Genomic DNA, 27,560 nt, shown 5'->3' on the forward strand with positions numbered 1-27,560 from the left:
CTTTTAAAATGTAAACTGTAGTAGGATAAATAATAAGAGAAATAAGAAGTGCAACATAGCTGAACTTGCTAACATCTTGAGACAGAAGGAAAACTTGTGTGGTTGGAATTTTTTTTTCCTGAAAAATAAGTTCACAGCAATAGTGGATAATGTGTATAGAAAGGGGGTATTCTTGGGAAGAATAAATTACAAGAGTTGTTGCACTTTTATATGAAGCTCTTTCTCTGTAACAGCTTTTACTAGTAATCTTGTCTTTTATTTTTTAGCGTGGACCTGACGAGCTTCTTTCTTCTGGTGTCAGTAACAGGCCTTTTACCATGAACAATTCTACTCCAGCTACAGGTAGACATAAAAAAAGATTTTCATCACAGTTCTTCTTCAACAGTGTGTGTTTTCTCTGTAAATGGTTGTTTTTTTTTTTATTACTTATTGTCACCATAAGCAGCTTCACCAGGCCTGAACTGTAATTTGAGTCCCAACAGTAGAGCCACTGGAGTCTATCCAATTCAATGACAGTATTGAGGAGCTCCAAAACTGATCAGTTGAAAGGGGCAAAAAAATATCTATTTTCTATAATCATGATCAAGCAAGTAGCTTTCTGTACAGATTCTCAAGTGCCTACTCAATTTTCCTGTAGCTGTGCATTTGAAAGAAATTTGTTTTGAAGTATTTCAAGGCTGTCAGGATTACAGAGACAGAAGATGAATATCCTATATCCGTCTCAGTTTGGTGGAACATAGGGCACATTATGTGGATTCATGATAAAGAGTTAAGCTGATTCCCTGGATGTTCTTGTTCCTGCTGTCTACTCTACTTCCAGAACTTCTTGAGCAGCAGCACAGACACTTCTGTGATCTGTTTTCAGATGTTTTCCAGTTCTTGTCGCCAGACAATCTCTCCATGGGTTGAGATGAATGGTGGTGTTTTTGCAAGGGAAGCAGTAGGAAAAATTACTCTATTTTTTTCTTGGTCAGATGTTTTCTTGATCTGGTTCACTACATATATGCACAGATTGTTCTTCAGCAGAATGTTTTTTTGGGAGATGGTGGGAAATTGGATAGACAGATGCAGGGTAAGGAAATTGGGTCTATTTAGGCAATGTAATAGCTCAGTGTGAAACCACAACCACATGTTTCTTCAAACATGTTAAACTAGTACTACCACCCAAAGAAATTTATGCTCTGCCCCACGCCATGTGTTGATAAAGATGCAGTAAGTGTATTTGGTTACCTGTAGTTTTAGATCAGACAAAAAGTTGAAAGTGAGAGAAAGCTGGGACTGCTTCCTTTAGAGGTACTTCCAGCTAGGTGGGCTTGAAGTATTAATGGCCCATGGCTGCATAAGTTAGCTTTAAGTAAAGTAAATTAACTAACTCATGACATAGACTATTGCCTGTCAGCAGTTGTTTCCAAATAGTTGATTTTATAATGGGGCAAGGGACAGAGCAGATGACCTCTTGATAAGCATCTAAGACTTACTTGCTACATTTCCAATAGGGAATAAGGAGAAGGAAGAGTCTGAGGAGCTAACTTGAAAATTTTTCTTTTTGATTTCTTTGACTTGCACATGTCAGATTGTTCATACTTCTGCTAATTGATTCAGTGTAACATCCAGAGGCTTCTGCTTGGCTTGAAACAGCATTAGCTTATAACTCAGTAATATAATAGCTGAAATATGTTTCAGGCCTGTGTAGATGGTATTTTTGTAAGAAGAAACTAGCTGGCAAGGAATATAAATTGGTATTGAGTTCAAGTGGCTTTTATTAATTACCAGTGCAACCACTGATCCTTCATAGTGACGTCCAGAGTGTCCAAATGATATTAAACTTTAAAATAAGATAGACGTGTTTGTCTCCTAATAAATCCAGAAAACCTCTCATTCTCGTTGATAACTCTATACTTCATTTTGGGTTTATATAATCTCTGTTGAGATGCATCTCTTTACCTAATACAACTGCTTCACCTGCAGCGGTTTTTTCGTCTGGTGGGTCACATATCTAAAATATGTTTTGGGTTTCTTGATCTGAGGCTACTCACTTAGGAAATATATTTGTACCAGTCATGAATCGTGATTCTAATGACCTTGCATTTGTAGCACCAGGCCCCAATTTTCACTTTGTTCATAAGGCTTCTTTTATCTTTGTCTGTCTGAAAGCATTTTTTGCTTTCACCCAATTAAGTGTAAAATTCAGAAGAGGTGATCACCTTGGGAATTACTTAAAGAATTGTTGAATCAATTTTGAAATTTAGATGCCAGAAAAAACACATGATTATCACTCTGCATCAAAATTAATATCAAACAGTAGCTGGAGAAAGAAGCATGGTTTAAAAAATGCTGAGGTCTTTATACTTGGGATGGAATGAGTGATAGCTTTTATTGCTAGATTTAGTGACTTAGCTAAAGTTGCACGAAACTTAATATAATTACAACAGGAAAAGAAGCGCTTTAGTAGCATTTTTAGGTTAGGTGTTGGTCACTGTCCAGAAGCCAGATAACTAGAGCTAATGGGTAGATAGTGAAATAGAGGATGTACACTGTATGTACACAGGCTGAAACTGTTCTGGTAAGCACTGTCCTTTTTGGCTGAATGCCTGACCTGAAAACTCCTGTAACACTCCGTGAAGATGTAGAGAGAAAATGCTGTGCTTGCCACTTAGCTCCATCTCGTCATCTCTGATAATGAGAAGGTACTACTTCTGTGAGATTCTCTTGTCTTAAACTAAAAGCAAAATTCCTGTTAGGTTTCATTTCCTGCTTTCTTTAGTCAAGCAGTCCTTGACTAAAGTCAAGGACATTTTGTCCATTTTGAACCTGAAAAGTAGATTTAATAAAATAGGATGGGTTGTTAGGCTTTAATAGTAATATATCCTGTCGTGGCTTGGTATTGATATGCATTTAGTATGTTTCTGTTTGTCTTAAAGTCTCATCCCCAACAAGTGTGTCACATGTTCACATTTTTCAGAATGCACACAGAGCACATGATGCCATTTAAAATTTCTTGATGGAAAAATCAGTGCATAACAGACTTTTCTATTTTGCAGGTGGGGGAATTAGTTAACTTGGCTTATGAATGAGCCATGGTTGAGGCTTAGATCATCTAACCTGGAGTTTTACAGACCTCCACTAGTTAAAAAAAACCCTCTGTAAAGATCCTTATACAGAATGACTTGTGTGAACAGCTTCTTGGCCTTAGACTGTACTCAAAACCTACAGCAAAATCCAAAATTACTTACTAAGCTCATTCAGATATTTTTTCCTAATCTTTTGTGATTCTCCTTGGAAGGCTAAATGCAACACATGAGGTGTTAAGGCTATCTCTTTCGCTGGAGTGAAGCTATTTCTGGCACATAAGAAAAAAAGAATGCTGTTTCTTCCTTCCACCAACTTAAGTGGTATGCAGTTAGACTTCAATACAATTTCCATCAAATATGCTGTCTTTCCTCTCAGTTTAGGATTTTTTTTTTTCACCAAGTCTCATAAGCCTCTATAGCTTGCTTTAGGAGAATCTCTTACTGGGTTCTGCAGTTTGGCTAATGAATTTCATTTTTACTACTTTAAGTTATTACTGCATTGTGATAGCTTCTAAAACAACATGCCTGTTCCAGATGTTTTGCTTAAAAGTGCTCTCAAGGACTCCGAGTCATCTCCTTGAAATGTAACCATTGGTCACTTACCTGTTGCAGGATCCAAATAGGCATATGTTAAAAAAAAAAAAGGCAGTTTGCCAAAGTGGAGGACTTTAGAATCTGAATGGATTTCATGCCTCACTGCTGTCTATCCTTTTCAAAGACTTTTTAAAACTTACAGTCATGTGGGACAGTAGGCTTTCTTTAACAAAATTAAAAAAAAATTATTTGAGGTAGCAACTGAATCTAATTAAGAAACATACCATGCAGGAAGATAAGTTAGTAATAAAAAAAAAAGGAATGTATTACCTCCCAATTACTACTTGCCCTCTTCTGTGTAATTAACATTTTGTAAATATGTTACATAGGCATTTGGGAAGAAGTTATTGACATCTCTGTCTGTAAGACTTAAAAAGAAAAAAAACCCACAAGAAAAAAAAAGCAAACAAACTCAAACCAAAGCAAAACAAACACACCACACACTCCCCTTGCAGTGGAGATTTGGAACAGCTGAAGGGGTCTTCTTAAACTGTCCTTTGGTTATATATGAGCTGTCCTTTCTTAGGATTCAAACAGCTATAGATAAGTCAATGTCAGTGCTGAGACAGCAGTTTATCTCTCTTAGGTTTTGGTATCTATACTGTGCAATAAGTTTGTCTTCTTTGCTTGTCCATCCTCCTCCCTAAAATATTTTAGATGATGGGAATGACAAGAAGAAATTTAAACGAGACAGATCGCCATGCTCCCCTTCACGTGTCCTTCATCTTCGTCAAATTCCAAGTGATGTTACTGAAGCAGAAGTCATTTCATTAGGCCTCCCTTTTGGCAAAGTAACCAACCTTTTGATGCTTAAAGGAAGAAGTCAGGTATGTCACTTTCAATGTTTCAATTATAAGAGCAAGGCTGAAGATGTGGTTCATGTTATGACCCTTTTGGTATTGCATTTGGCTGAAATGATTGCAACAGTATGTAAATACTTCATTGATAGCTCAAGATTTTCATATTTTCAAATGTGAAAGGATATCTTGATATTTATTCTAAGTTTTGAATATACTTTTGTATTAAATAATTACCTAGTAACTTGTTAATAATATTGCTAAACGTTATATCCACCTTATGTAAGAATAGATAGATGATAAAGAACTACATTGTCTACTATTAATGTTGACCTTGAAATAACCACCTGATTAAATAATTAATATGCATGTTAATTTTTTAATGTGAAATAAATTGCTTAGTTTTTTTTTAATCCTTTTAGATGTGATGGGGTAGTTCACATCATGAATAAACACTGCAATCCTAAAAATAATAGGCATTCATTCAAAAATTTTCTAGAGCACTGAGCTGGGTTAATATAATGCACAAACCGGTAGATGTTTAGTGTCCTGTTCCTACTTTTTCAATCAGTATGTGTATCTACCACCTAGGTAATAGTGCTTGGATTCAGGAATCTAATAATTAACTAGCATATGGTATTTTTAGCAGCATTGCTTCCCATATGTCATACTTATTCCATCTCTTCTTTAATGACTTATTGTGCTTACAATGTAAAACCTTTTAAGAAAGACCACAAATCAAATCAAGTATCCCCATAAACATGCACACACAAATGCATTTTAATGCTGAGCAAATCAGTACTGTATTTTCACATGATCTTTTTCTAGTGAGAGTGGAATTGGGAATAAATGGTGCTTTGATGCTTTGTTCTCTCCTGTAAACAAAACAACACTGAAAACTGCTATGTATTGGTTGCAGGCATTTTTGGAAATGGCTTCTGAAGAAGCTGCTGTTACTATGGTGAACTACTATACTCCTGCTACACCTCACCTCCGCAGTCAGCCTGTTTATATTCAGTATTCCAATCACAGAGAACTTAAGACTGACAATCTACCTAATCAGGCTGTAAGTATAATATTGCAACTTAACACGCACATGAGTTGTGTACTGGTTTTGGCTAGGATAAAGTTAATTTTCTTCATAGTAGCTTGTGATGCTTACATAGCGTCAAGGCCTTTTCTGCTTCTCGCACTGCCCTGCCAATGTCAGTGCATAAGAAGTTGGGAGGGGACACAGCTCGGACAGCTGACCCCAACTGACCAAAGGGATGTTCCATACCATATGACGTCGTGCTGAGCATATAAGGATGGTGGAAGAAGGAGGAAGGTGGGATGTTCAGAGTTACGGTGTTTGTCTTCCCAAGTAACTGTTAGGCATGATGAAGCCCTGCTTTCCTGGAAATGGCTAAACACCTGCCTGCCAATGGGAAGTAGTAAAGGAATTCTTTATTTTGCCTTACTTGCATGTGCAGCTTTTTCTTTACCTGTTAAACTGTCTTTATCTCAACCTATGAGTTTTCTCACTTTTACCCTTCCGATTCTCTCCCCCATCCTGCTGGGGGGAAGTGACCGAGCAGCTGTTTGGTGCTTAGCTGCGTACCAGGGTTAAACCACAACATTAGTAAATAAACAGATTGCTTTCCACTACACCAATAGTCAAATTCTGATAGATATTATTTCTCTCTGTTGTTATCTAAGCAGTAACTTCTTTCAGACAGGGACTTCTCAATATCTGTAAAATTACTGTGGAGGAGCACAAGCTCAAGAATGGTTCATCCTGATGAGCAGGAAATCAAGTGAAGGTGGCAGGAGGACTGCTTGGATGAACAAGGAGCTCCTGACTGAACTCAAACATAAAAAAGAGTCATAGAAAAGGTAGAATCACAGACAGGTGACTCAGGAAGAATATTATCTGAACATGCAGGGATGTGGTTAGGAAAGTCAAAGACCACATGGAGTTGGCTCTGGCAAGGCAGTGAACAGCAACAAGAATGGTTCCTCAAAATGTGTCAGACGCAGAATTCCCTAAATTCCCAAATTTAGGGAATATATGGGCCTGCTGCTCAATGGGTTAGGGGCCCTGGTGACAAAGGACATGGAAAAGGCTGAAGTACTGGATGCCTTCTCAGTCTTGAGTGGTTAAACTTGCCCTTAGGAATACCAAGCGACTGAGAACAGTGGGAAAGTCTTGATGAATGAAGTAGAGAAGAATCTTGTTAGGCAACATTTAAACAAACTGGATAAACAAAAGTCTGTGACCCTAATGAGATTCACTTATGAGTGCTGAGGCAGCTGGCTGATGTCATTGCAAGACCACCCTTACAATCTTGGAAAAGTTGTGGCAATTAGAGAAGGTTCCTGAGGACTAGAAGAAAGCAAATCTCTCTCCTATCTTAAAGAAAGATAAGAAGGAGGATCCAGGGAACCACTGGCTGATCAGCCTTACCTTGATCCCTGGGAAGGTAATGGAGCAACTACTCCTGGAAACCATTTCCAAACATTCTAAGGACAAGAAGCTGGTTGGGAAAAGTCAGCATGGGTTTTTGAAAAGGAAGTAATTCCTGACCAGTGTCATAGCCATCTATGGTGAGATGACTGGTTTGGTGGATGAGAGGAGGGCAGTGGATGTCGTTTATTTTGACTTTGGTAAGACTTTCAACATTGTTTCCTATAATATCCCAATAGACAAACTGATTAAATACAGTCTAGATAAGTACACTGTGAAGTGATCTGAAAGGCTAAAATGGTTGTGACCAGTAGCACGAAGTCCAGCTGGGGGCCAGTTGCTAGTGGAGTACCCTAGGGCTTGATACTGTGTCCAATACTGCTTAACATCTTCATTAATGTCCTGGATGATGGGATGGGGAACATCCTCAGCAAGTTTGCTAATAGCACAGAACTGGGAGGAGTAGTTGACAGCCCAGATGGTTGTGCTGCCATTCAGAGGAACCTTGAAAAGCTGGAGAAACGGACTGACAGGAGGAACCTCATTAAGTTCAACAAAGGGAAATGCCAACTCCTGCACCTGAGGAGGAGTAACCCTAGGTACCATTGTACACTGGGGTCAACCAGCTGGAAAGCAGCTTGGCAGAGAGGATCTGGGGGTCCTGATGGACAACACATGCCCTTGTAGCAAAGAAGGCCAGCAGCCTCCTGGGCTGCAGAAGACAGAGCGTTGCTGGCAGATTGAGAGAGGTGACCTTCCCCTCTACTCAACACTGATGCGACACATCTGGAATGCTGTCTCCAGTCCTGGGCTCCTTAGCACAGGAGAGACATGGACATAGTGGAGCAAATCCAGCAAAAGGCCATGAAGGTGGTTAAGGAACTGGAGCATCTGTCATACAAGGAGAGCCAGAGAGAACTGGGACTGTTCAGTCTGAAGAAGAGAAGGCTTGGGGGTATCTTACCAATGTGTGCAAATATGTGGTGAGGGGGAATAAAGAAGGTGGAGGCAGACTCTTTTCAGTGGTGCCGTCTTTTCAGAGGCAATGGGCATAAATTCAAATACAGAAAAATCCACTTAAACTTAAGAAGAAACTTTTTTACTGTGAGAGTGGTCAAACAGTGGAATGGGTTGCTCTGAGAGGTTGTGGAGTCTCCATCCTCAGACACGTTAAAAACCTGACTGGAAACAGTCCTGAGCACCCTGCTGTTATATTCTACACTACTTAGAAATACTTGCTTACAATATGTTTCTCTTTTGAAAGAACTTTAGCCATTCCTAAGTTTTAACATTAAACATTTTCACATCTCAGTAGGTTCAGAATATGAAGAAAGTATCATGTCTTCTCCAGTAAGTCTTTTCTCTGAATAATTAGTCCTGATTTTTTTTCCCCTCTTATTGTGTCCATAATGTAGTAGCAGGAATACCAAAAAACCCCACACCACTTCAATTTCATATGTTTATGTTTTCTTAAAGTTAATTGCTAATCATGGGTCTGTAGATGCTATCTGAAGAACACATGGAAGAGCAAACCAAGCTGATACATGATGAACCGCTTTTTGCCCAAAAAGCAGCTCTTTTGAAGCTTTTTACTTTATCAGATATAGATGTTATTGTGAGGGGTCATGTAACCTGCTTTTGTAAGATTTGTGTTGTTGGCACTGTTCCAGGGCCTTGCCAAACTCAGGAACAGCAAATCATCATCTTTAAATTGTTCAAGTTTATTCTTAATAGTGTTATGTTTTTTAATGTTGACTCTTTATTGTAAGAAGAACCCTAGATCCAATAAAATGGATATTTTCACTGACAAGACATCAGTTTTATGTGTAACTTCATGCCAAACACCAGAATTAATTTCTTCCTAAGTACTAAAAATTGATTTCTCAAGAATATGAATTGAACATTGCAGATGACTGCTTTAAATCCTAATCTCTAAACAAGGAAATACTCTTTGCACAAGAGGATCAAAATATACAAATCATCATATTGTAGTTGAAATCCGTCTGGATTTTTGGATTCCTGGGTGAATTGCAGTTGACCTGCCATTTAGATACATAAATTATATAACATGATGTGTGTATCACGATTTTGTTTTCTGTAAGAATGTTGCAAGTAGTGACTAGGGCAAAAATCAGTGCTCATCTTTAATTTGTGCTGACACAAAAGTCATTGAAATCTTGCAAGCTTGTCAATCTGGTGAATGTTATTTCTCTCTTTCCTCATTCAAGATTGCTGGATTGGTTTGTTATCTCCAAAAACAAATAAAATAACAAGATTTTTTTAAAGGATGTGGTGTATGTAACAGCCTCAGGAAAACTATACTTATATTTGCAAATAAGACTCCTTGTATCCGTTTCTCAGAGTATTTTCAACTCACTACATGACACTTGCTTTTCTTCTATGAAAACAACATTGTCTACTTAAAAAAATTTTTTTTGCACTTATGACTCTTACATTTGAGTTGTATTTAAATTTTAGAGACCCTAGCAGAGCAACTGAACACTACGTTACTGACCTAGTGTCTAGGCTCAGGCCTGAAGTACAGATTATTCTGCAGGGTTACATGTTTCTGCAACTGGGTAACATCTTTAGTGTGTGCCATGTTTAGCCCATCTTCCAAGGAAATAATGTTACTGAGACATGACTTCAAGTCACAACCCTACATTTGGAAAGGAACATCTCTCCATAGGGCTCTCAGAGGTAGTCTGAAGACCTTTTTGAGGAAAGCCCATCAAAAACAAGCGTAGAGATTTTCAAAGTCCCAGTGAGGCAGTTTGAGCAGTGAGATTTAAAGGTGTTTTTTGTGGTTGATAGCTTGACTCAGAAAAAAAGAGCGGGTTATGCAGCTTTAAGCTTATGCCCAGCAAAACTTAGTTCCTGAAGAGAATGAAATCCTAATAAAGCAGAGCAAATAGTTTTTGGTACACTGACTGGTTAGTGTAATAGACTGTTAGTCTATTACAATATTGTCATCATATTGATTTGCTGGAAAATCTCTAGAATGACAAAAGCTTACTTAATCAAAACAAAATTGTGTCTATATCGCATTACAAAGTAGAAACAGTTTAACTAAAAAAAAAGTCGTAATTCTGCGAAAATATGATCTGACTTCTTTTAGGGGAGGGGGAAGGGAAGGAAGAGGTATGATTTACCTATTATGTGGGATTTGAATCCATAATCATATAAAGGGAATATGTTTTTTAGAAGTTGCATTTTACATGCTTTTCTTTGTGAGAGAACTTTGTTTGGATATGAATGATTTGTATGTGTGTAAGTTAATTGTGGTCTCCGCTGTGTCATGATTTCAGAGAGCCCAAGCTGCATTGCAAGCTGTGAATGCTATGCAGTCTGGAAGCCTGGCTATTACAAGTGCTCTTGCTGCTGAAGGTGCGCTCCTTCCGGGTCAAAGTTCTGTTCTTCGAATAATTGTCGAAAATCTTTTCTACCCTGTCACTTTAGAAGTGCTGTACCAGGTAATGAGGATTGCTAAAAATAATAGTTAAAATCTGTTTCAATGTTGCCATTGTAAATCCATTAACTTTTTTTTTTTAAAGTACCTGTGGATCCTTAATTGTTTGAATGAGGACTGTCACTTTAAAATGTTGCAATTTAGGGATCTAGGCTTGAATCAGTTTTGCACAAAAAATCAAAGTAAGCAGAGCTTCTGTACTCAGCTTTTCATGTTGTCTGTCATTTCTTTTAGTTCCTTGGCTTCTGTGGAAGCAGCAACAAAGTTGGTGTTATTTATAATTTATGCCCACATGATGAGCTAGTCAAATACTGATTGTTATGAACTTGTGGACCAATATTTTAGCAGTCTTTATACTGAGTAACTTTTGTAGTTTGGATTATATTTTAGTGTTTCATATTCCCTTTCATAATTCGATGCAAGTGATGTTTAGTGGCTTGGACAAGTGTTTTTGATTGTTCATCAACTGTTAGAATGCCATTTACTTTAACTACCTCTGAAAGCCTGGAATAGTGGTGGGCTATAGCTATGAAAGACATTACCATAACTCCTGCTAGGGGTTGTGCTATGCAGTTGAGAACTGTAAGTTTAAAAACAATAACTTTACAAGACTATTTCTTTGTGCCTGAAGGATTTTGTCGATACTTTTTTCAGATATTGCAAAGGATTTCATACTTGAAGCTTTTGTAATTACTAGTAAATTTGTGCAATAAAAACCATGCCCAAATATGAGTTTCTCGAATTAATGCAATTTAAAGTAATTGGGATATTTTTACAAGAACCTGTAGTCCTGGAAGAAGATTTTTTGCTGCTCTACTAGCATCTCAACACTGTATTTTTCCTGTTACCTCTTAATATTTCCTCTTTCTCGGTATCTCCCCTCCATGATACTGATTAACTGGTATACTAGTTGTAACTTTGATGTAGCAATTTGCCTGATCTAAACTTTTGTTTGTATCTATGAGTATTGTTCACTCATTATTGAGCTCGTGCAAATACTATGTCAACTGTTTAGGATTATTAGTGCACTCAGAATAGCCTGGGAACAACTTCTGTGGTTATGGGAGCTCTACTAGTTTAATAGTGCAGCAGCAATTCCTGCATCTAATCTTGTGTGGGTTTTTTTGTCGGGTTCTTTTTTGTTTTTTACTAAGCAGGTAGTGGAAGAGGAGATTCATGTTAATTTACTTTAATTTGATTAATTTTTACGTCAGTGCAGCAGAACTACACTTTCAGTCTTTGAATTGCCCAATGACCCTCACTCAACTACTTTTGCAATAGGTCTAGAAAATTAAGCAATATTTGAAAAGGGAGCTTATTTGGAGTTCTTAACAGGGGACAATCTCCTCTAATTAAAGCAGCACTTTGTACCTAATAGCTACAATATTACTTTATAAGTGTGGTAAGGTTAATAGAAATGCAAATTTGCACTGGTAAGTATAGCATCATATGGAACACTATTAGGTAAGCTGTCATCCAAAACTTTGATTATATTTTGTAAGTTATAACTGCTTGTAAAGAAACTAACCCTTTTTTTTTTCCCCACAATTCACCTTAAAATATTTATTATAAGAAACAGAATATTCATCGTTTCTTTGCAGAAACAAAATTGATATTTACAGTGGGTTTTAGGTTTAAAACCAAACAGGAATACAATGAATTCCATTATCTTAAAAAAGGTCTATTTGGTCTTGTGGATAAACGTGAAAAAGCCTATGTTCAGAAGCAGTATTTAGGCCTTTCCTAAGGGGAAGTGCTTTGTGAACAGGAACTCAATGGCTAATTTTCAATTGCTGTGAAAAAGGTTTCTGTTCTGTCTTCTACCACAAAATGATGGCCGCAGCCGCCTGTTTCTGAGAGATTGAAAAACTGGGCACAAAGGGTTAGGACAGTGTGTCTTGTATCCATGATTCTAGGCCTAATAGGCTGGCAAGAGGTGCTTGTCCTTATCTCTGTCCTTTCTTTCCATTCTAGGCTTAATGCTTGTCTGGGGGGTTCTGCTTTCCTGACTTTGTATCGATTCTAACAGTTTTCTCTAAAACTATTAGTACTTCCCAAACTCACCTTTCCTCTTCCACTGTTAATTTGGTCATAGTTTTTCTGCACTTGCATGGTAGCTATACTTTTGTCGTCATTCTTTGTGGCTTTGCCTTTGTATAGACACCTTCCTGTAGTGCATACTCTTATTTTGAGTGATACACATTTAATTTCAACCTTCTAAAATTTTTCTGCAATGCTTGCATTTGCAATAAATTAAATATCATTCAGTTGTAAATTAGAGGGGTAGGTCCCAAACTAGGTCTTGTCTTGCTTCTTTCCTTCTTTGTCTTCTAGTTTGGACAGTGGGTCTGCATAATTAATTTGTAGGCACATCAACTATTTAAGATGTATTTTTGGTCACCAAATTTGCAGAATTTGTTTAAAATACAGAATGTAAAAGTGGATACCTTGAAAGGCAGTTTGCAGTTCCCATCTCAACTGACTTGTGAAAGTCCACTTCTCAAACCTCAACTTTAATTATCCACAATTTCTCTGCAGACATTGGACAAATGCCTCTTTGGGCTGGCTTCCCTGCTCTTAGTTGAACAGTCATCGCTAAATCTTTAAGGAAATTTTATCCTTTTTCCCCATCTTTTGTAGCCTCTTTTGAAATTGTTTTTTTTTTCCTGAAACAAAATTCTGAGTTCACTCAATTTCTGTTCAGCTCTCACATAAGAAATAATTTTCAGAAATTTATATGAAGTACTAAAATGCTAGTTTTTAGTGTGCCTGTATTATTCGTTGTTTCTGAAAGTTCATGTTTGTTCCTTCTCAGATTTTCTGTAAATTTGGATCTGTCTTGAAGATTATCACCTTCACTAAGAACAATCAATTCCAAGCTTTGCTCCAGTATGCTGACCCAATGAATGCATATTATGCCAAAATGGTAAGTGTAGTATATTCAGCTTGATTTTTTTTGGTTTTTTTGTTTTTCCCCAGATAAATGGGAACCATTAGGGATAGCTTGATCATTAACTTCATGACTTTTCATCATTCTAACGCTGTTTTTGCACATGAATAACTTTGACATCCCTCATTAGTTAAGAGGGTAATACTCTATCATCAACTGCAAGCATAAATGTATAGCACACACCCCAAGACCTGCATGAGTCTACCAGAACAAAAATCGGAGCTGATGAGTGATGGTAACTAGCTGACGAAAAAGTCTTTTGCCTTTCAAACTAAATGGAGTATTTTCAGTGAGGTTCAATACTAAGAGTAGTGTAGTTAAATGCCCAGAGATTAGATGAATGTTACATGTTTTACTTGTTTGAATTTCAGTGAGAAATTTACAGTAATCAATGTTTTCACCTTAAGCTTCTTAATTTCAAACGAGCTGTACCCTGATATTTAAAACGCATGTTCTCAATATCGAAGAAAAGCTCACCTACTTTAGGTACATTTTCTGTGGTGGGTTAACCTTGGCTGGCTGCCAGACACCCACCAAGCTGCTCTCACTCCCCTTCCTCAGCAGGAGAGAGGGAGAAAATAAGATGAAAAAGCTCGTGGGTCGAGATAAGAATGGGGAAATTGCTCACCAATTACCGTCACAGCCATAAAAGACTCAACTTAGGGAAGATTGATTTAATTTATTGTCAATTAAAAATAGAGTAGGATAGTGAGGAACAAAAATAAAAGTAAAAACACCTTCTGCACACTCTTACTTCTTCTTCCCAGGCTCAACTTCACTCCCAACCCTTCTATCTCCTTCCCCCAAGCAGTGCAGGGGGATGGGGAATGAGGCTTGCGGTCCGTCCGTAACACTTTGTCCCTGCTGCTCCTTCCCGCTCACACTGTTCTCCTGCTGCAGCGTGGATCCTCCCTATGGGAAATAGTCTTTCACAAACTACTCCAACATGGGTTCTTCCCGCGGGCTGCAGGTGGATATCTGCTCCACTGTGGACCTCCGTGGGCTGCAGGGGGACAACCTGTGTCAGCATGATCTTCTCCAGGGGAATCTCTGCTCCGGCACCTGGAGCACCTCCTCCCCATCCTTCTCTGACCTTGGTGTTTGCAGGGTTGTTTGTCTCACATTTTTCTCACTCCCCTCTCTCCCAGCTGTTGCACAGTGGTTTTTACCCTTTCTTAAACATGCTATCACAGAGGTGCCACCAGTGTTCTGACGGACTGTGCTTTGGGCAGCGACGGATCTGTTTTGAAAGCGGCTGGAACTCACTCTGTCCAGCATGGGGCAGCCCCTGGTTTCTTCCCACAGAGGGGTAGCAGTCCCCCCCACTACCAAAACCTTCCCATGTAAACCCAATACATTTTTTTTTCCCAAAAAAACTTTTAGAATTAGTTTTCTTATAATAGCTAAATATTTTAATTTCTAGAAAATGTTGTTAATTTCCTCAGTGGGGAGTAATTTGATAATTAAATATTAAGAGCTGAGACCTCAAAGATTTTTGCAGAAGGGACAGCAGTGTTATAAATTATCATGTTATGATACTTGAACTGTAAAAAATCAGGACAGAAAATAAAATACTTTGATTACTTGAAACTAAGCCTGAGACACTTTGTATTTCTCTTTAACCTATGTGGTCACCTCAATATTAGTAAATAAATAAAATCAATTTGAAGTTTCCATAGAAGGCATATAGAAGAACAGATTCTGCAAGTATTAAGTGGTATTTAGCATTCAGTTTTTTCAAAAAATTACCGGACGACTAGAGTGAATGGAACTTTTACCCTATTTTTGTTATTGATGTTGACTTTATTCTCAGCTTCAAAATTAAAGGCACAGAATATTTATCTATTGCTACTTGCACTTTAGTCCAATAAGTAAATTCATTATGTATATATTGGAAATTAGAAAAGGTAGTTGGGATTATAGCCTCTTTGTTAGCAATAGTATCTTTTCTTAAAGAACAGTATTAATAATAAATTATACCTTATTAAAGATTTCACAGCAATTTAAATATATTAAATAATTATAACAAACGAGTATCTTTTGAGTGGTTTTTTCACCCTTCATCCAACATGATTCTTTTAAGGTATAGGCAGAGAATACTATTTCAATGATCTTTCTGAGCATAGCTGCTCTTAAAAAGATGGATTTTATAGAATCATTTAGGCTGGAAAAGACCCTTAAGATCATCGAGTCCAACTGTAAACCTAGCACTGCCCAGTCCACCACTAAACCATGTCCCTCAGTGCCACATCTACACGTCTTTTAAATACCTCCAGGGATGGTGACTCAACCACTTCCCTGGGCAGCCTGTTCCAGTGCTTGATAAACATTTCTGTGAAGAAATTTTTCCTAATATCCAATCTAAACCTCCCCTGTCGCAACCTGAGGCCGTTTCCTCTTGTCCTATCACTTGTTACTTGGGAGAAGACCGACACCCACCTCACACAACCTCCTTCCAGGTAGTTGTAGTGATAAGGTCTCCCCTGACCCTCCTTTTCTCCAGGCTAAACAATCCCAGTTCCCTCAGCTGCTCCTCATAGGACTTGCTCTCTAGACCCTTCACCAGGGGTCACCCTTATTTAAGGGACAGTTCCATACAATAAAAATCTCCAAATTAGTATCGCTACTAGCATCTGATATTGTGTATTGAGTGGGAGACAAGTAAGATTAGAAGCACAGCTAAAAAGACAAGTCATGCTTAAAGCTATGTTTTGTCCATTGGCACAAGGCAACATAATACTTACTAATTAGTGGACTACACTAGTACTCTACACAGCATGTTTAGGTAAGGATAGTGGCTGTATAATTGTCTACTTGGTGTTTAAAAGCAGCACCTTGAAAACAGCAGATGAATTTCTGTTTGGATACAATTGAAAATGTAAATAAATGAAAATAAAATAAACTTACAATGGTGGCTGCCATTATGCGTTTTGTCTCTGAAAACGTAATTATTTTTCTTCAGGCTCTGGATGGCCAAAGTATCTACACGGGGTGCTGCACTCTGCGTATTGATTTCTCCAAGTTAATTAGCCTTAAGGTAAAGTACAACAATGACAAAAGTAGAGATTTCACTCGCCTTGACCTTCCTTCTGGTGATGGCCAGCCACCCCTGGAGCCATCCATAGCTGCTGCCTTTGGTAAGAAACCTTCACTTTTAGTGATAAATACACAATAAGATCATTATGCTTTTTATGTTGCATTTGTGCTCTGGCTTCATAACAGGTTCATAGAAGGGTACATTTTGCATACATTTCTGTTTGTTAGGTCCAGTAAAGTTTGTATGGAAAGCAGAAAGTCCTACTCAAGATAAATTAATATCTGAAACTAACATGAGGAATGCTCTTGGGCAAATTCAAAATGTTGTCAAAAAGCTACATTTGTAAAATGCTGTGAAATTGTATCATTGGTACAGGTAGTATAATAAATGTTGCGTGTCAGAATGGTCAATGGCGTCATCCAAAATTGGCACTGCTTGCCTAAAGCTGCTTGAAAATAAGTGTTTTAAGGGTGTTAGCTCTTACTTGTTGATATTTTAAGATAACTGCCCGGTGTAACAAACAAAACCATAAAAAATTTAGAAATTCTACACTTATTTATGTATGTTTTGTAGTCACCTTCTAAAAGATAACATTTTAGAAACTTTATTGAATTTTAGAAGTCATTTCCATGGCATAGAGGAGACAGTGTCTGCTTGAGGCCACACTGGAGAAGCCTTTTTGGCATAACTAACTCATGCATGCTCATTTAATCAACTTTGGTAATAATGCAAATCATCAAACAGATTAATCTGATGACCTGGCAGAAGTGCTCACAATGCAATTTGAGCGATTTTAGCTATTTTTCTTTCTTTCTATTGACAACCATTAGCAATAATACACAGCTAAGAACTGTCTCAGCTGTTGAATAGGTATCTAAGTACTGTCCAGCTGGTTAGAACAGTACCAAGGACTGGGGAAGAATTCCCATTTTTCCTTTAGTTTTCTGTGATAGCTAGGGCAGATACTGGGTTTGGTTTCGTTTTTTGGATAGTTGGCTTTGGTAGCTTAGATTAGATTAAGAAAGTGAGTTGCACTCACTACTTTCTTGATTGTTTTTGCTGGTCCCCTTAAAGGCAGGCCTTGGATCTTTATGAAACGTACAACCATCTTTATAATTTTTTTGAGGATTTGCCGTACAGCATCATGGAAACGTGCTGTTATAGATCTGAAATGTTCTGATTAATTAGACTTACACAATTTGAAATGTCAATGAAAGAAGAAAGTACAATTAGAGTAGATTAAGGACAAACTTGCTTGTAGGGCAGAGATAACATTGTATGCGTGCTTTTGGAGGATAACACATGAAGGCTTTTCCGTTTCCTTCCCCCTCACTCTTCCAAGCTTGTCATTGCTAGCAATCTCATTTTTAGTCTGGACATTTACTGTAATAGTAAGAACAGCAGAGGTGCTGGTGTAAAGAAGAGTCTGATGTCTATATCAAAATCTGTGTGTAGTGCAGTCACAGTGAAGCAGCTGCATAGATATTTTTCTTTTAAAAAAAATAGCTGTAGACTGGGAGAAGCATGCTTCTAGCCTTTCTGTCAGTGGTAACAACATGCATATGTTGCCATAGGCATGTTCTGATAGTCCTCAGTTGCATGACATGAGGAAAAGATCTTGGGAGTCATGTCAGCACTTACACTTCCTATGTTATTACTAATGGATGTAGTTTTGATGAAGAATTGTAAGATAAAGCAGGTAACTATCACAATAATACATCTAGTTTTTCTGTAGACTTGAAGTTATCTTAATAGCAAAACTGAACTGCTCTTGAAACTTGTTTTTTCCTCTTTTTTTCTTTTCTTTTTTCTTTTGTTTTGTTTTTGGTGGAAAAGATACTGCACTATAAACAAGGAGATTTTGTGAATGTTTTGCATTTAAGGAGTTCCCTCACCCACTGAGCATAAGCAGAGATACATGAATTAACTTGCTTTGAAAGCTAGCTGCTAGCCATGAAGCAAATGATTTTACACATAAAAAAACGCAACAAAGAATTCCAGATCTTTCTGCATTAGCTCTGTTTGACAACTTTTATGTGCCTGATTTTAGTATCAGTGTGCAACATGCAGGTCTCATTTGGCAGAATAAAAGCGCTTTATCTATTTTTCATTAATGTTTCCATTACCGTTCCAGGACTGTGAATAAGTGATTAATACCTGTATTGCCAGAACTTGTCAGTATGGTGCACCAGTGTGTGTATTTCAAGAACACAATGATTTGCTTTGGTGTGATAAATGTATTCAGTTGTTTGTATGAAAGCCACTTTGTTGCTACAGATAAGAGGTGGTGTAATGTGATGCAGTATTCATGAATACTTGATCTGTGGTGTCAGTTGCATTTGTTGTTTTTGTTATTTGTAAATGATACTGGTATTGTATCATTCCTGTCAATAACCATCTGTTAGTGAATATAGCTATTTTAGTCAATGGTGGAGGTTTGAGTAGTAAAACAGACATATTGCCAGGCTTGCAGGATGTATTTGCTGATTATACATGTCCCATTTAAAAAAATCTGGTGTGCTAACATATGAAAGAATCCACAACTCAAGCTTGTATCTAACTGCCTCTTAGAACACAAGTTTGTGCTGCCCCAGGTAGTGCTTAACTTCACATACTAACATGAAAATCACTGAGCTGGGACTCTCCATATGTTGATATTTCAAATCTGTTTAATGCTTGTGATTACCAGGAGAACGATAAAAACCACTGATCATTTATGAAGTAATACAAGCTGGGAAAGTACATCTCCTTAAAAAGCAAAATACGTATGGTTTATGCATCTCAATAGCTAGTAAAATTCAGAACCTCAGATTCATTGTAGTTGTTTGTATTATTTAGCCCATACTGGGTTTAGAAATATCTAGGAAATAGTTGTAGCTCATCATTGCAAAATGTGTTTGAGTGTATTTACTTCCAGAAAATTTCTAGAATGCCTTTCCATTGTGTGAATAAAAACTGTTGAACATTACACCACAGGTGACTTAACTTTAATGGATACTAATCTATGCTGTGCTTTCCTATTCAAACTTGTCTAAATTACATTTTGCCCTGACTTCGTTTTAGAGAGGGACATGAGGCTGATTGAAATATTTGCCTTAAAAGTGGCTGAAAATTGTCTTTGTAAAACATAGAATCTTGGATTTCAATGAGAGTTTTTAAGCCAAACAATTTATAAGAAATGTAATCACAGACTAAAGTCAGAATAGCAATACTGGAAGCTGATTCTCATTGCTGAAGTCTCTTCTGTTCTCTAGAAATTTTAAAATCTGTTTTAATTAGATGTGTCTGCTCTCTCTAGGCACCCAAAATATCATCTTCTCATCATATGCAGGGGGTGGTGGGTTTGCCCCAGCCATGGGCTTTGCTCAAGGTGCTGGTAAGTTTCTATTTTCTAAAAATGTGGTGTTTGCATTTGGGGCTAGTGGTCTATCTGAATACGCCTGTGTTCAGAGCAAATTGTTTTCAAATGTAGCAGTCAGAACACAATGTTCATTTGAGTCATTCTGATGCTCTTTCTCATCTTATTCAGTAAAATTACTTTCTGTAATAAAAAACATATGCTGATGTAGTTTGTCATTTAATTAGCAAAGAAATTAAATGCCATGATAAAGATTACCTGCAAGAGGAGAAACTCTGAGCATCTGTTTTTCTAAGAATCGTAAGACTTCAGTGACATTCAAAGCTAAAGCAGGAAGTCTTCCCTTTTCTGGCTATTAAATGAGAAATAAGTAGTCTTCTAGACTCAGAATCTTTTCCTTTCTAACACAGGATAAACTTCTGTGCTAAATTATTTTTCTTTTTTCCTGGGCTGCCATTTATGTCCCTTTATTTGGGTCTGTTGGTGTAGCTGAATGTTTCTTCATCTCTGGAGGGGAGGTGCTTCCTGCTTTGTTGGTCAGATACTAGGAATAACTAAATTCCTTAAAAGCATTTTTTAATTGAATAGTGATGTTTTTGCGAAACATAACCTGGTTTTGTCTTCTAAAATGTCTTTTCCGCTTTGAGATGTCAAGTGATGCTATTAATACCCTTCTAGGTCTTTCGATTCCAGCCATTCCTGGAGCACTTGGTTCTCTCGCAGTCACCACATCTGCAGCATCTGGACAGATGACTATTCCTGGTGTTACTGGTGTTCCAGGAAATTCTGTTTTACTAGTCAGCAATCTCAATCCTGAAGTAAGTTTGATTGGTGGAACTGATGCAAGTATCAATTTGTACCAACTGCCAGAATCCTTCCTGCAAATTGACATTAGTTGAAGGAATAAGAGAGGAAATCTCTGTGCTGATAATATAAAAACCAGGATAGCTCTATTCTTGTTTGATATAGTTGCAATATTGATGAGGTTTAAAAACTCCAGTCAGCAGTGAAAAGCCTCCTAAAACAATTTACTTAAGGAAACCTATGTTTAGCAGTGTAGCTAGTAATTAGAGAAAAGTCTACAGTCAGATGTAAGAAATGTTTGAAGAGGTAAAGAATGTGTATTATGACTAAACTTACTGCTGTCTCTGTTAATATGACTACTTTATCATTAGAGAAGCTAAAGAATTTTTCATTTGTTACAAAACATGAGGAGTTAGAGAAACAGGATGGAAGAGAAAAGGAAATAAAAGCTTACCTAAACAAGTACCTTTCAAAACATTGATAGGATTTTTCTAGTTTTGCAACTTTTCCCAGGTTGGAGAGGAAGAAATCCATTTTTAAAAGTTAACAAATACACATGTTCACTTTTCATAGTACCACACAGATTTTTTTCATATGTCGGCAGTAAAATTGCCAAGGACAACTTGGGTAGTTATTTTTATAGTGGAAATGACATAGACTGTTCTATAAGCTTACTCCTGTTACTCAAATATTACACATTGATCTGTGCTTAATTAAAAACAATGTCCATCTCTTAAAAAAAAAAAAAAAAAATCAAGCTTTACCAAAGCCATGACTGAAAACACAATTCTACTTGACTGCTGATAAGCAGTTCTACTTTAGCAATGTAAAATTCTTGTTTGTTTTACACACTCATTAGATTCACTTAACCATAAAATTGATACAATTAGGAGTTACTGGCAAAACGGAAGTTATCTTCATATTACTGAGGTTTAAAAAACTGTTGACCAGTTCCTTTAATCTGTAAGTAATTGCTGTATTTCTGGTTTTGTACTTATAGCTGAATTCCACAGTAAGCATTAAAAGAAACAGCTGCAGATTAGGACTGTAAGACGAGTCAATTTTTCTTTGATTTGTCAATATATCTTATCAGTTAATTTCTGATGATTGCTGTGGATGTGCTTTCTGCAGCTGATTATTCAAGATGATTCTCTGAGTCTTAAAAGAGTGTGTTTTTTAAGAATAAGCATATGTGAAGCAAAGGTCAAAGCTATTTTTAGGACATTGCTGCTTTACTTAATACTAATCACATCTAAGAAGATGGCATGTAGAACTTAGTGCTGCAATGCATGGTACAACATAAATGCATTAAATAATGCTCAACTTCTTAAAAGAAAAAATAAGAATGTACAACAACATTAATTGTTGGAAATATAAATTGTTGTAAACACATTTCCTGGCAACTGTGTAACACTTGTTCTTCAGTAGTGGTTTCTTTTCCTGTGTACAGAAAATCTGGTTGACTTTATTTCAATTTATATTTCTCCACTGTTGCAGGGTTTCAGTGCACATTTGAACATTCCTTTATGACTTCTAAATCAGCTGATTTTGTCTACCAAAAAACATTTTTAGTAGAAATATTGCAGTCTCATTTGGTTAAGAAATGTCTTTAAATAAACTCTGTGCTGAATTAAAATATTTGGGCCAGAAGGATAAACTCTAGAAGCATTTAAATTTTACATTGATAGTAATTGTTCCTTATTAGTAAACGCTCATGATAAAAGGGTATGGGCTTACACTTAGGCTGCAGTATCTTCTGTTTTTAAATAATTTAGGTATGTTTGGTACACATTTCAGATGTTGTGAGTTGAGAAGCAATAGGGCTAGAGAGTGTGAGTAGTGCTTCTGATACCCAGGTATTTTTAGTACTCATTACTGGAAAAATTTTTGCCTCAGTTGAATAAAATCTGGCTACATTAGGGTGTAAATTACCTTCTTTGGTGCTTGGGGACCTTGGTACACAAGGATTTAATTAAAAATCACTGAAGAAAAATTATTTCTTCCAATATTTTGCTTTATGTTCACAGCTTCTAATCGAACACAATTTAAATACCACTTTCTATATGCTTCATATATAAACAGTTAAATGGTATGTGTATCACTTTAGTATGTCATGGTCATGAACAGAGATGGGGGCAAAACTGAAGACAAAGCAAACACACTTTGAAGCAACTGTTTTTAGTTTTTTAGGTGTTGTCTGCCATTTAGAAAATACAAAGGAGTTCTTGAATGCTCTTTTCTATTTCTAGTTTAGCAAATAGCTTTCATTTTTTCAGGGAATGAACTGCTAGCTTGGAAAGAATAAGTTCAAATAATTAAGCCACTTAATATATTAATAACTTCTTCGGCATGACAGACTGAGTCTTGAGTGATGAAAATGCATGAGCTGAAGTGTTAGCTTGTTTAAATATTTTATATGTGCATAGCAAATATATATTAACAAGAATGCTATACAGTGTAGTTATTGCAGGGAATGGCTTTTGGGGAGACAGGTTTATGTATTAGTGTGCAGTATCTCTTCCATTCTTTTTGTTTAGCATGCGCTTATGGAATACCTTTCTTTATTTGCATGGCTTTAAAAATAATATACTCATTTTATCATTTAAACAGGCCATCACACCACATGGACTTTTCATCCTATTTGGTAAGATATGTCAAATATACCTTGAGAAACTATAGGGCTAGCATTCCTTTTATTTATCTGACACATGCTGCTTAACGCAAGCTCCGTTCTTCTGTTCTTGTCCAGAAAATGCACAAAAGAATGCGCTGGTTTTAAAATGATGATAATTTGAGTCAGTAGTTGTAGGCCATAGGTACCAAAAAGGCAAAATGGTCACAGTGTCAGAAGAATTTCAGTGTGTGGTCCAATTCCTTTAGTACAAAGAGTGGGAAAGCAAAGTAAGATGAAAAAACAAAGATTGCATCAGAGGAAATGGATTACAGAATCGGCAAGTACGTTAGTTGCAGAGGACAATGTTGGCATAGTAATATTTTAATATGCCTCCGTTAAGAGGACTTTAACACTGTTGCACTATTTAAAAGCTGAACATAAACATGCAGTTTTATGACTAAGATCCTGGGTTTTTTCCCCCATTTCTGAGCCTCAGAAAATAATACGCAAACTTTAAAGCTCTCCTTCATACTAATATTCTAACCAACCTATTTAATGAGGTGATTATTCTTTGTAGCACTAATGTTATTCAAAAGGAACAGACTTGCCCTTGTGCTGTTTGTAGTAATGCTCTGGACGCATTTCCTTTCTGGATTTCCACAGGTGTGTATGGTGACGTCCATCGTGTGAAGATCATGTTTAAGAAAAAAGAAAATGCTTTGGTTCAGATGGCAGATGCAACCCAGGCTCAATTAGGTACTGATTTTTAAGGCACAGTTATGCTTCAAACTAGCATGAGTGTGATATAGATGAGGAATTTGCCATCTGTCAGTGATAAGCATAAACAAATTAAATCTATCGTTGTGATGCTTTACTACATATGAACTTTTCTTTGTATATGTTGATAATGATCTGTTTGCTTTCATGTAAACAAATTATTTTCCTATAGTGGTTCAAAAAAAAAAAAATCCTGTAAATCTCAATCTAGTAAATGTTAGAATTAAAACATCATAAAATTTTCCTGTAGTTTATTTTGTTAATACATCATACAATTTTTCTGTAGTTATCCTATATCTAGCTGTTTAAGATAGTCAACTGCTCTTTATCAAAATGCTGTTTTACATTTTTGTTGCATTTAGGCTGGAGGTTATATTACATCCTTATACTTGTTTTAAATATAATATTATGACAGCCCACCTAGTAGACATGGAAGTTGCAGTTTCAATTTAGAATGTGAAATCTGACACTAAATAGAAGACAGTATTCAAAGAATCCTTTTTTCCTTCCCCTCCCTTCATTCCTGTTGAAATTGTATTTCCACTGGTTAGCTATCAGCCACTTGAATGGACAGAGGCTTTATGGAAGGGTCCTCCGTGCTACTCTTTCAAAACATCAGACAGTTCAACTTCCTCGTGAGGGACAAGAGGACCAAGGTCTGACAAAGGACTATAGCAATAGCCCTTTACATCGCTTTAAGAAGCCTGGCTCTAAGAACTTCCAAAATATCTTTCCTCCATCTGCCATCCTGCATCTCTCCAACATCCCGTGAGTATCTACATGTGTGACCTTCTTGGAAAGATGATGTTTTTTAGGTTATGTTCTTAAGTTACAAAGTCTGATATAAGCTTTACATTTCCTTGGCCTTTCACAGTTTCCTGAGAATTTGGGTCATTCTCCTGTGTAATTAACAATAAGGGAATCCTTTAACTGTCACTTTTTTATTGTTAGCGAAGAGGATAACTGATTGAATGCTCTTCTTTACGAGTTTTAATACAGTTTACATTTTCTTGAGAATATGTGTTTGTTTTTCACATATTAAGTCCTGTGTTATAAATTTTTGCAAAGATTAAAGACATGGTTTTTGAGATAATGTACTGGATTTACATTACATCAACTTCGCCATTGGCATTGTTATTTAATGTAGATACAGTTTTTAATCATTCTAACACTTTTTAAAGAACAGTTTCTACAGAATTCACACCTCTTACATAGAGGGGAAGTTGTTTTAAAAAAAAATGTATTAAGACGCGTGTTCTTTAAAACCAGAACAACCTTTTTTCCTATCTAGAATGTTGTCAACAATGTGTAGAGTGACAGCCAAACGTAATTTTTCCAGGTTTCTTTTGTTTGGCAGCTGTGCAGGGAGAGAAAAGGGAAAACTATGGCATTTTGTCCAAATAAGGAAAAAAAAAAAAACCAAAACATTTAGAAAATGTTTTTTTAAGTAAATGAGAAAACTTTCGAAATTGAAAATACGTGAAGCACGCTAGCAGTAATTACAAGATGAAAGGTATTTCTGAAGGTACCTGTTAAGATCTTATGTGATTTTTATGCAATCTGAATTTAAGTGAGGGAGGAATGGGGGAGGATGAAAACCAGTAGAGTGTATCTGAAATATTTTTGTAGCACACTGTGGTGCTAAATCTTAGTATCAAAGCCAAGATGTGTCTAAAGTGTTGACATGGCTTGAGTTGGTGGGGATAGTTTTTGCTGTTCAAATTTAATTTAGAAGCCAGAAGTGAGATTTTGATACTATTACAGAACTCTGTGCTCTTTTACAAGTTGAGGGGGTTTTGTTTCGGCTTTGGTTGTTTGTTTTTTTTAAATAGGCCTTCTGTTACTGTGGATGATCTGAAGAACCTTTTTGCAAGTACTGGATCTACTGTGAAAGACTTCAGATTCTTCCAGTAAGTTGTCTTGTAAAGATGCTGAGCAAGCCTTCATCCTGGAAGATGGCTAGTTGCTTTTTTGGGAAATTCCATGTGTGTATAACTATAGGCAAAATCCCTTATGCATATATCTATAGGCAAAAGCTGTACAGCTATGACAATTTTTATGATAGTTCTAATCTTAAAATGTTAAATGGGATACTATGTTAGCATAATTAAATGAAAAATAGTCAGTCTTTTGACAAATTCCACATGTGTTTAAAGTAAGGTAAGTTTAAGGAAAGTAAATACTCGCTTCTTTAAAAAGAAATAAAAGCTGTCTGTATGTAAAATGTCATGTAAAAGATGACAATGAATTTGCTCTAACATTCACTAAGGTTGCTTGGCAGCATTATTTTAGCATGATTATACCTGCTAGAATAATCCCATATATATCGACAATACAAGTGTTTCTTAGAGGTCTTCAAACCTTATTTCAACCCTGTTTTTTGAAGTGCAGTGTAATGGAAGAATGACATGGCTGTAGGCCATTGATCTGCAAAATTTATATAGTTTTGTTATTTCCTCATTTTAGCAGGTGCATAACTAGTTCTAATTCTTTCGCTGTACAAGTGTTCAGTGTGTGTGATGTGGCTGAAAAAATACTTGCGTCACTTTTCTGTGTTGGCTAGTGCAATGAAAATTTGATAAGGATTAATAATGGTTTTTATTGTACTTCAGGAAAGATTGCAAAATGGCTCTTATCCAGCTGGGCTCTGTGGAAGAAGCAGTTCACGCTCTCATTGAGCTTCACAATCACGACCTTGGAGAAAACCATCGCCTCCGAGTTTCCTTCTCAAAATCTACAATCTGACTTTTCTGTGAACTTTCCTTTTAAGACTGCATCACAGTTTTAGTAAAATCTTCAAACAGAGACTAAAACAGCTGTGACCAGCTCTGTCTCTTAGAATAAAAAGCTCATTCATATACAAAGAATTAAGTGATCATCTTTTCTGATTTTAGCTGCCAGTCTGTGATCAAAGTTTAATATTCATCCATAGAAAGATTCTTCTGTGAAATTGCTTTAGCAACAATATTTATCATCAAATTTCCTACTTAAAATTGTATTTTGAGAACGTTCTTTTAGCTTTTATTCAAAATCAGCCTTACAAAACATTTTAGAGTGCTTTTACAATATACCAAGCAGAGAGTATTTCTAACAAAATGGTAAATCTACTCTACACAGATTAAACACTAATTTGAATGTGAAATAGTGCTTGGGTTTCTTGAAGAAAAGCAAGCATTGACTGTGAGTGTCCTCTAAATAGTATTTATGTTACCAGGGTGTGTGTTCATACTTTGGCAAATCTTTACAAATAACTTTTTTTAAAAACAAAAAGTCTGTGCTGTTCATATGAGTTAAATTATTACAGAAAAGGCAGTGCCTTCTCTCTGTGGAATAAAAGATATTTGATAAGTTTCTTCAAGATGTGGTATCAGAGACTTAGCTTGACTTAATCATGGAATGGAAGTTTGATGTCTTATTTTTACTATGAAGTGATGTTGTGTAATAGTACTTATAAGACAAGAAAATAGTCCTGATTTTAAAGAATTTTTTACATTTCTTTAAAGAATAAAATGTTTACAATCTTATGGAAAATATTCAGGTCTATGATGGTTTGACAAATTTTTAAGAAGTTATTTTTGTTAAGGTCATCTTTGGGGGAAGAAAAATTAAACCTCAAGAGTTTTTTATACCACTATAATGTCTA

At 36.5% G+C, this 27,560-nt stretch overlaps 1 protein-coding gene across 3 annotated transcripts; it reads left to right on the forward strand.

The window, feature by feature from the left end:
• The first annotated feature begins 259 nt into the window (after positions 1-259).
• Positions 260-26,662, forward strand: PTBP3 (polypyrimidine tract binding protein 3). Of its 3 annotated transcripts, XM_009586254.1 has the most exons (14): positions 273-342; positions 4,143-4,157; positions 4,323-4,492; positions 5,382-5,528; positions 10,217-10,381; positions 13,193-13,303; positions 16,290-16,464; positions 19,663-19,740; positions 20,401-20,540; positions 23,137-23,170; positions 23,804-23,896; positions 24,469-24,685; positions 25,750-25,827; positions 26,530-26,662. In XM_009586254.1, exons 1-14 carry the CDS (start codon positions 318-320, stop codon positions 26,660-26,662), a joined length of 1,581 nt encoding a protein of 526 aa, XP_009584549.1. In that variant the 5' UTR covers positions 273-317. The 3 variants fall into 3 exon arrangements, with proteins under 3 accessions (XP_009584543.1, XP_009584549.1, XP_009584557.1); XM_009586248.1 differs by lacking the exon at positions 4,143-4,157 and having other exon boundaries at positions 260-342; XM_009586262.1 differs by lacking the exons at positions 4,143-4,157; positions 19,663-19,740.
• The last annotated feature ends 898 nt before the right edge of the window (positions 26,663-27,560 follow it).

Source organism: Fulmarus glacialis, unplaced genomic scaffold (genome assembly GCF_000690835.1).
Source record: "Fulmarus glacialis isolate BGI_N327 unplaced genomic scaffold, ASM69083v1 scaffold4251, whole genome shotgun sequence".
In the NCBI taxonomy this organism is placed as follows: domain Eukaryota; kingdom Metazoa; phylum Chordata; class Aves; order Procellariiformes; family Procellariidae; genus Fulmarus; species Fulmarus glacialis.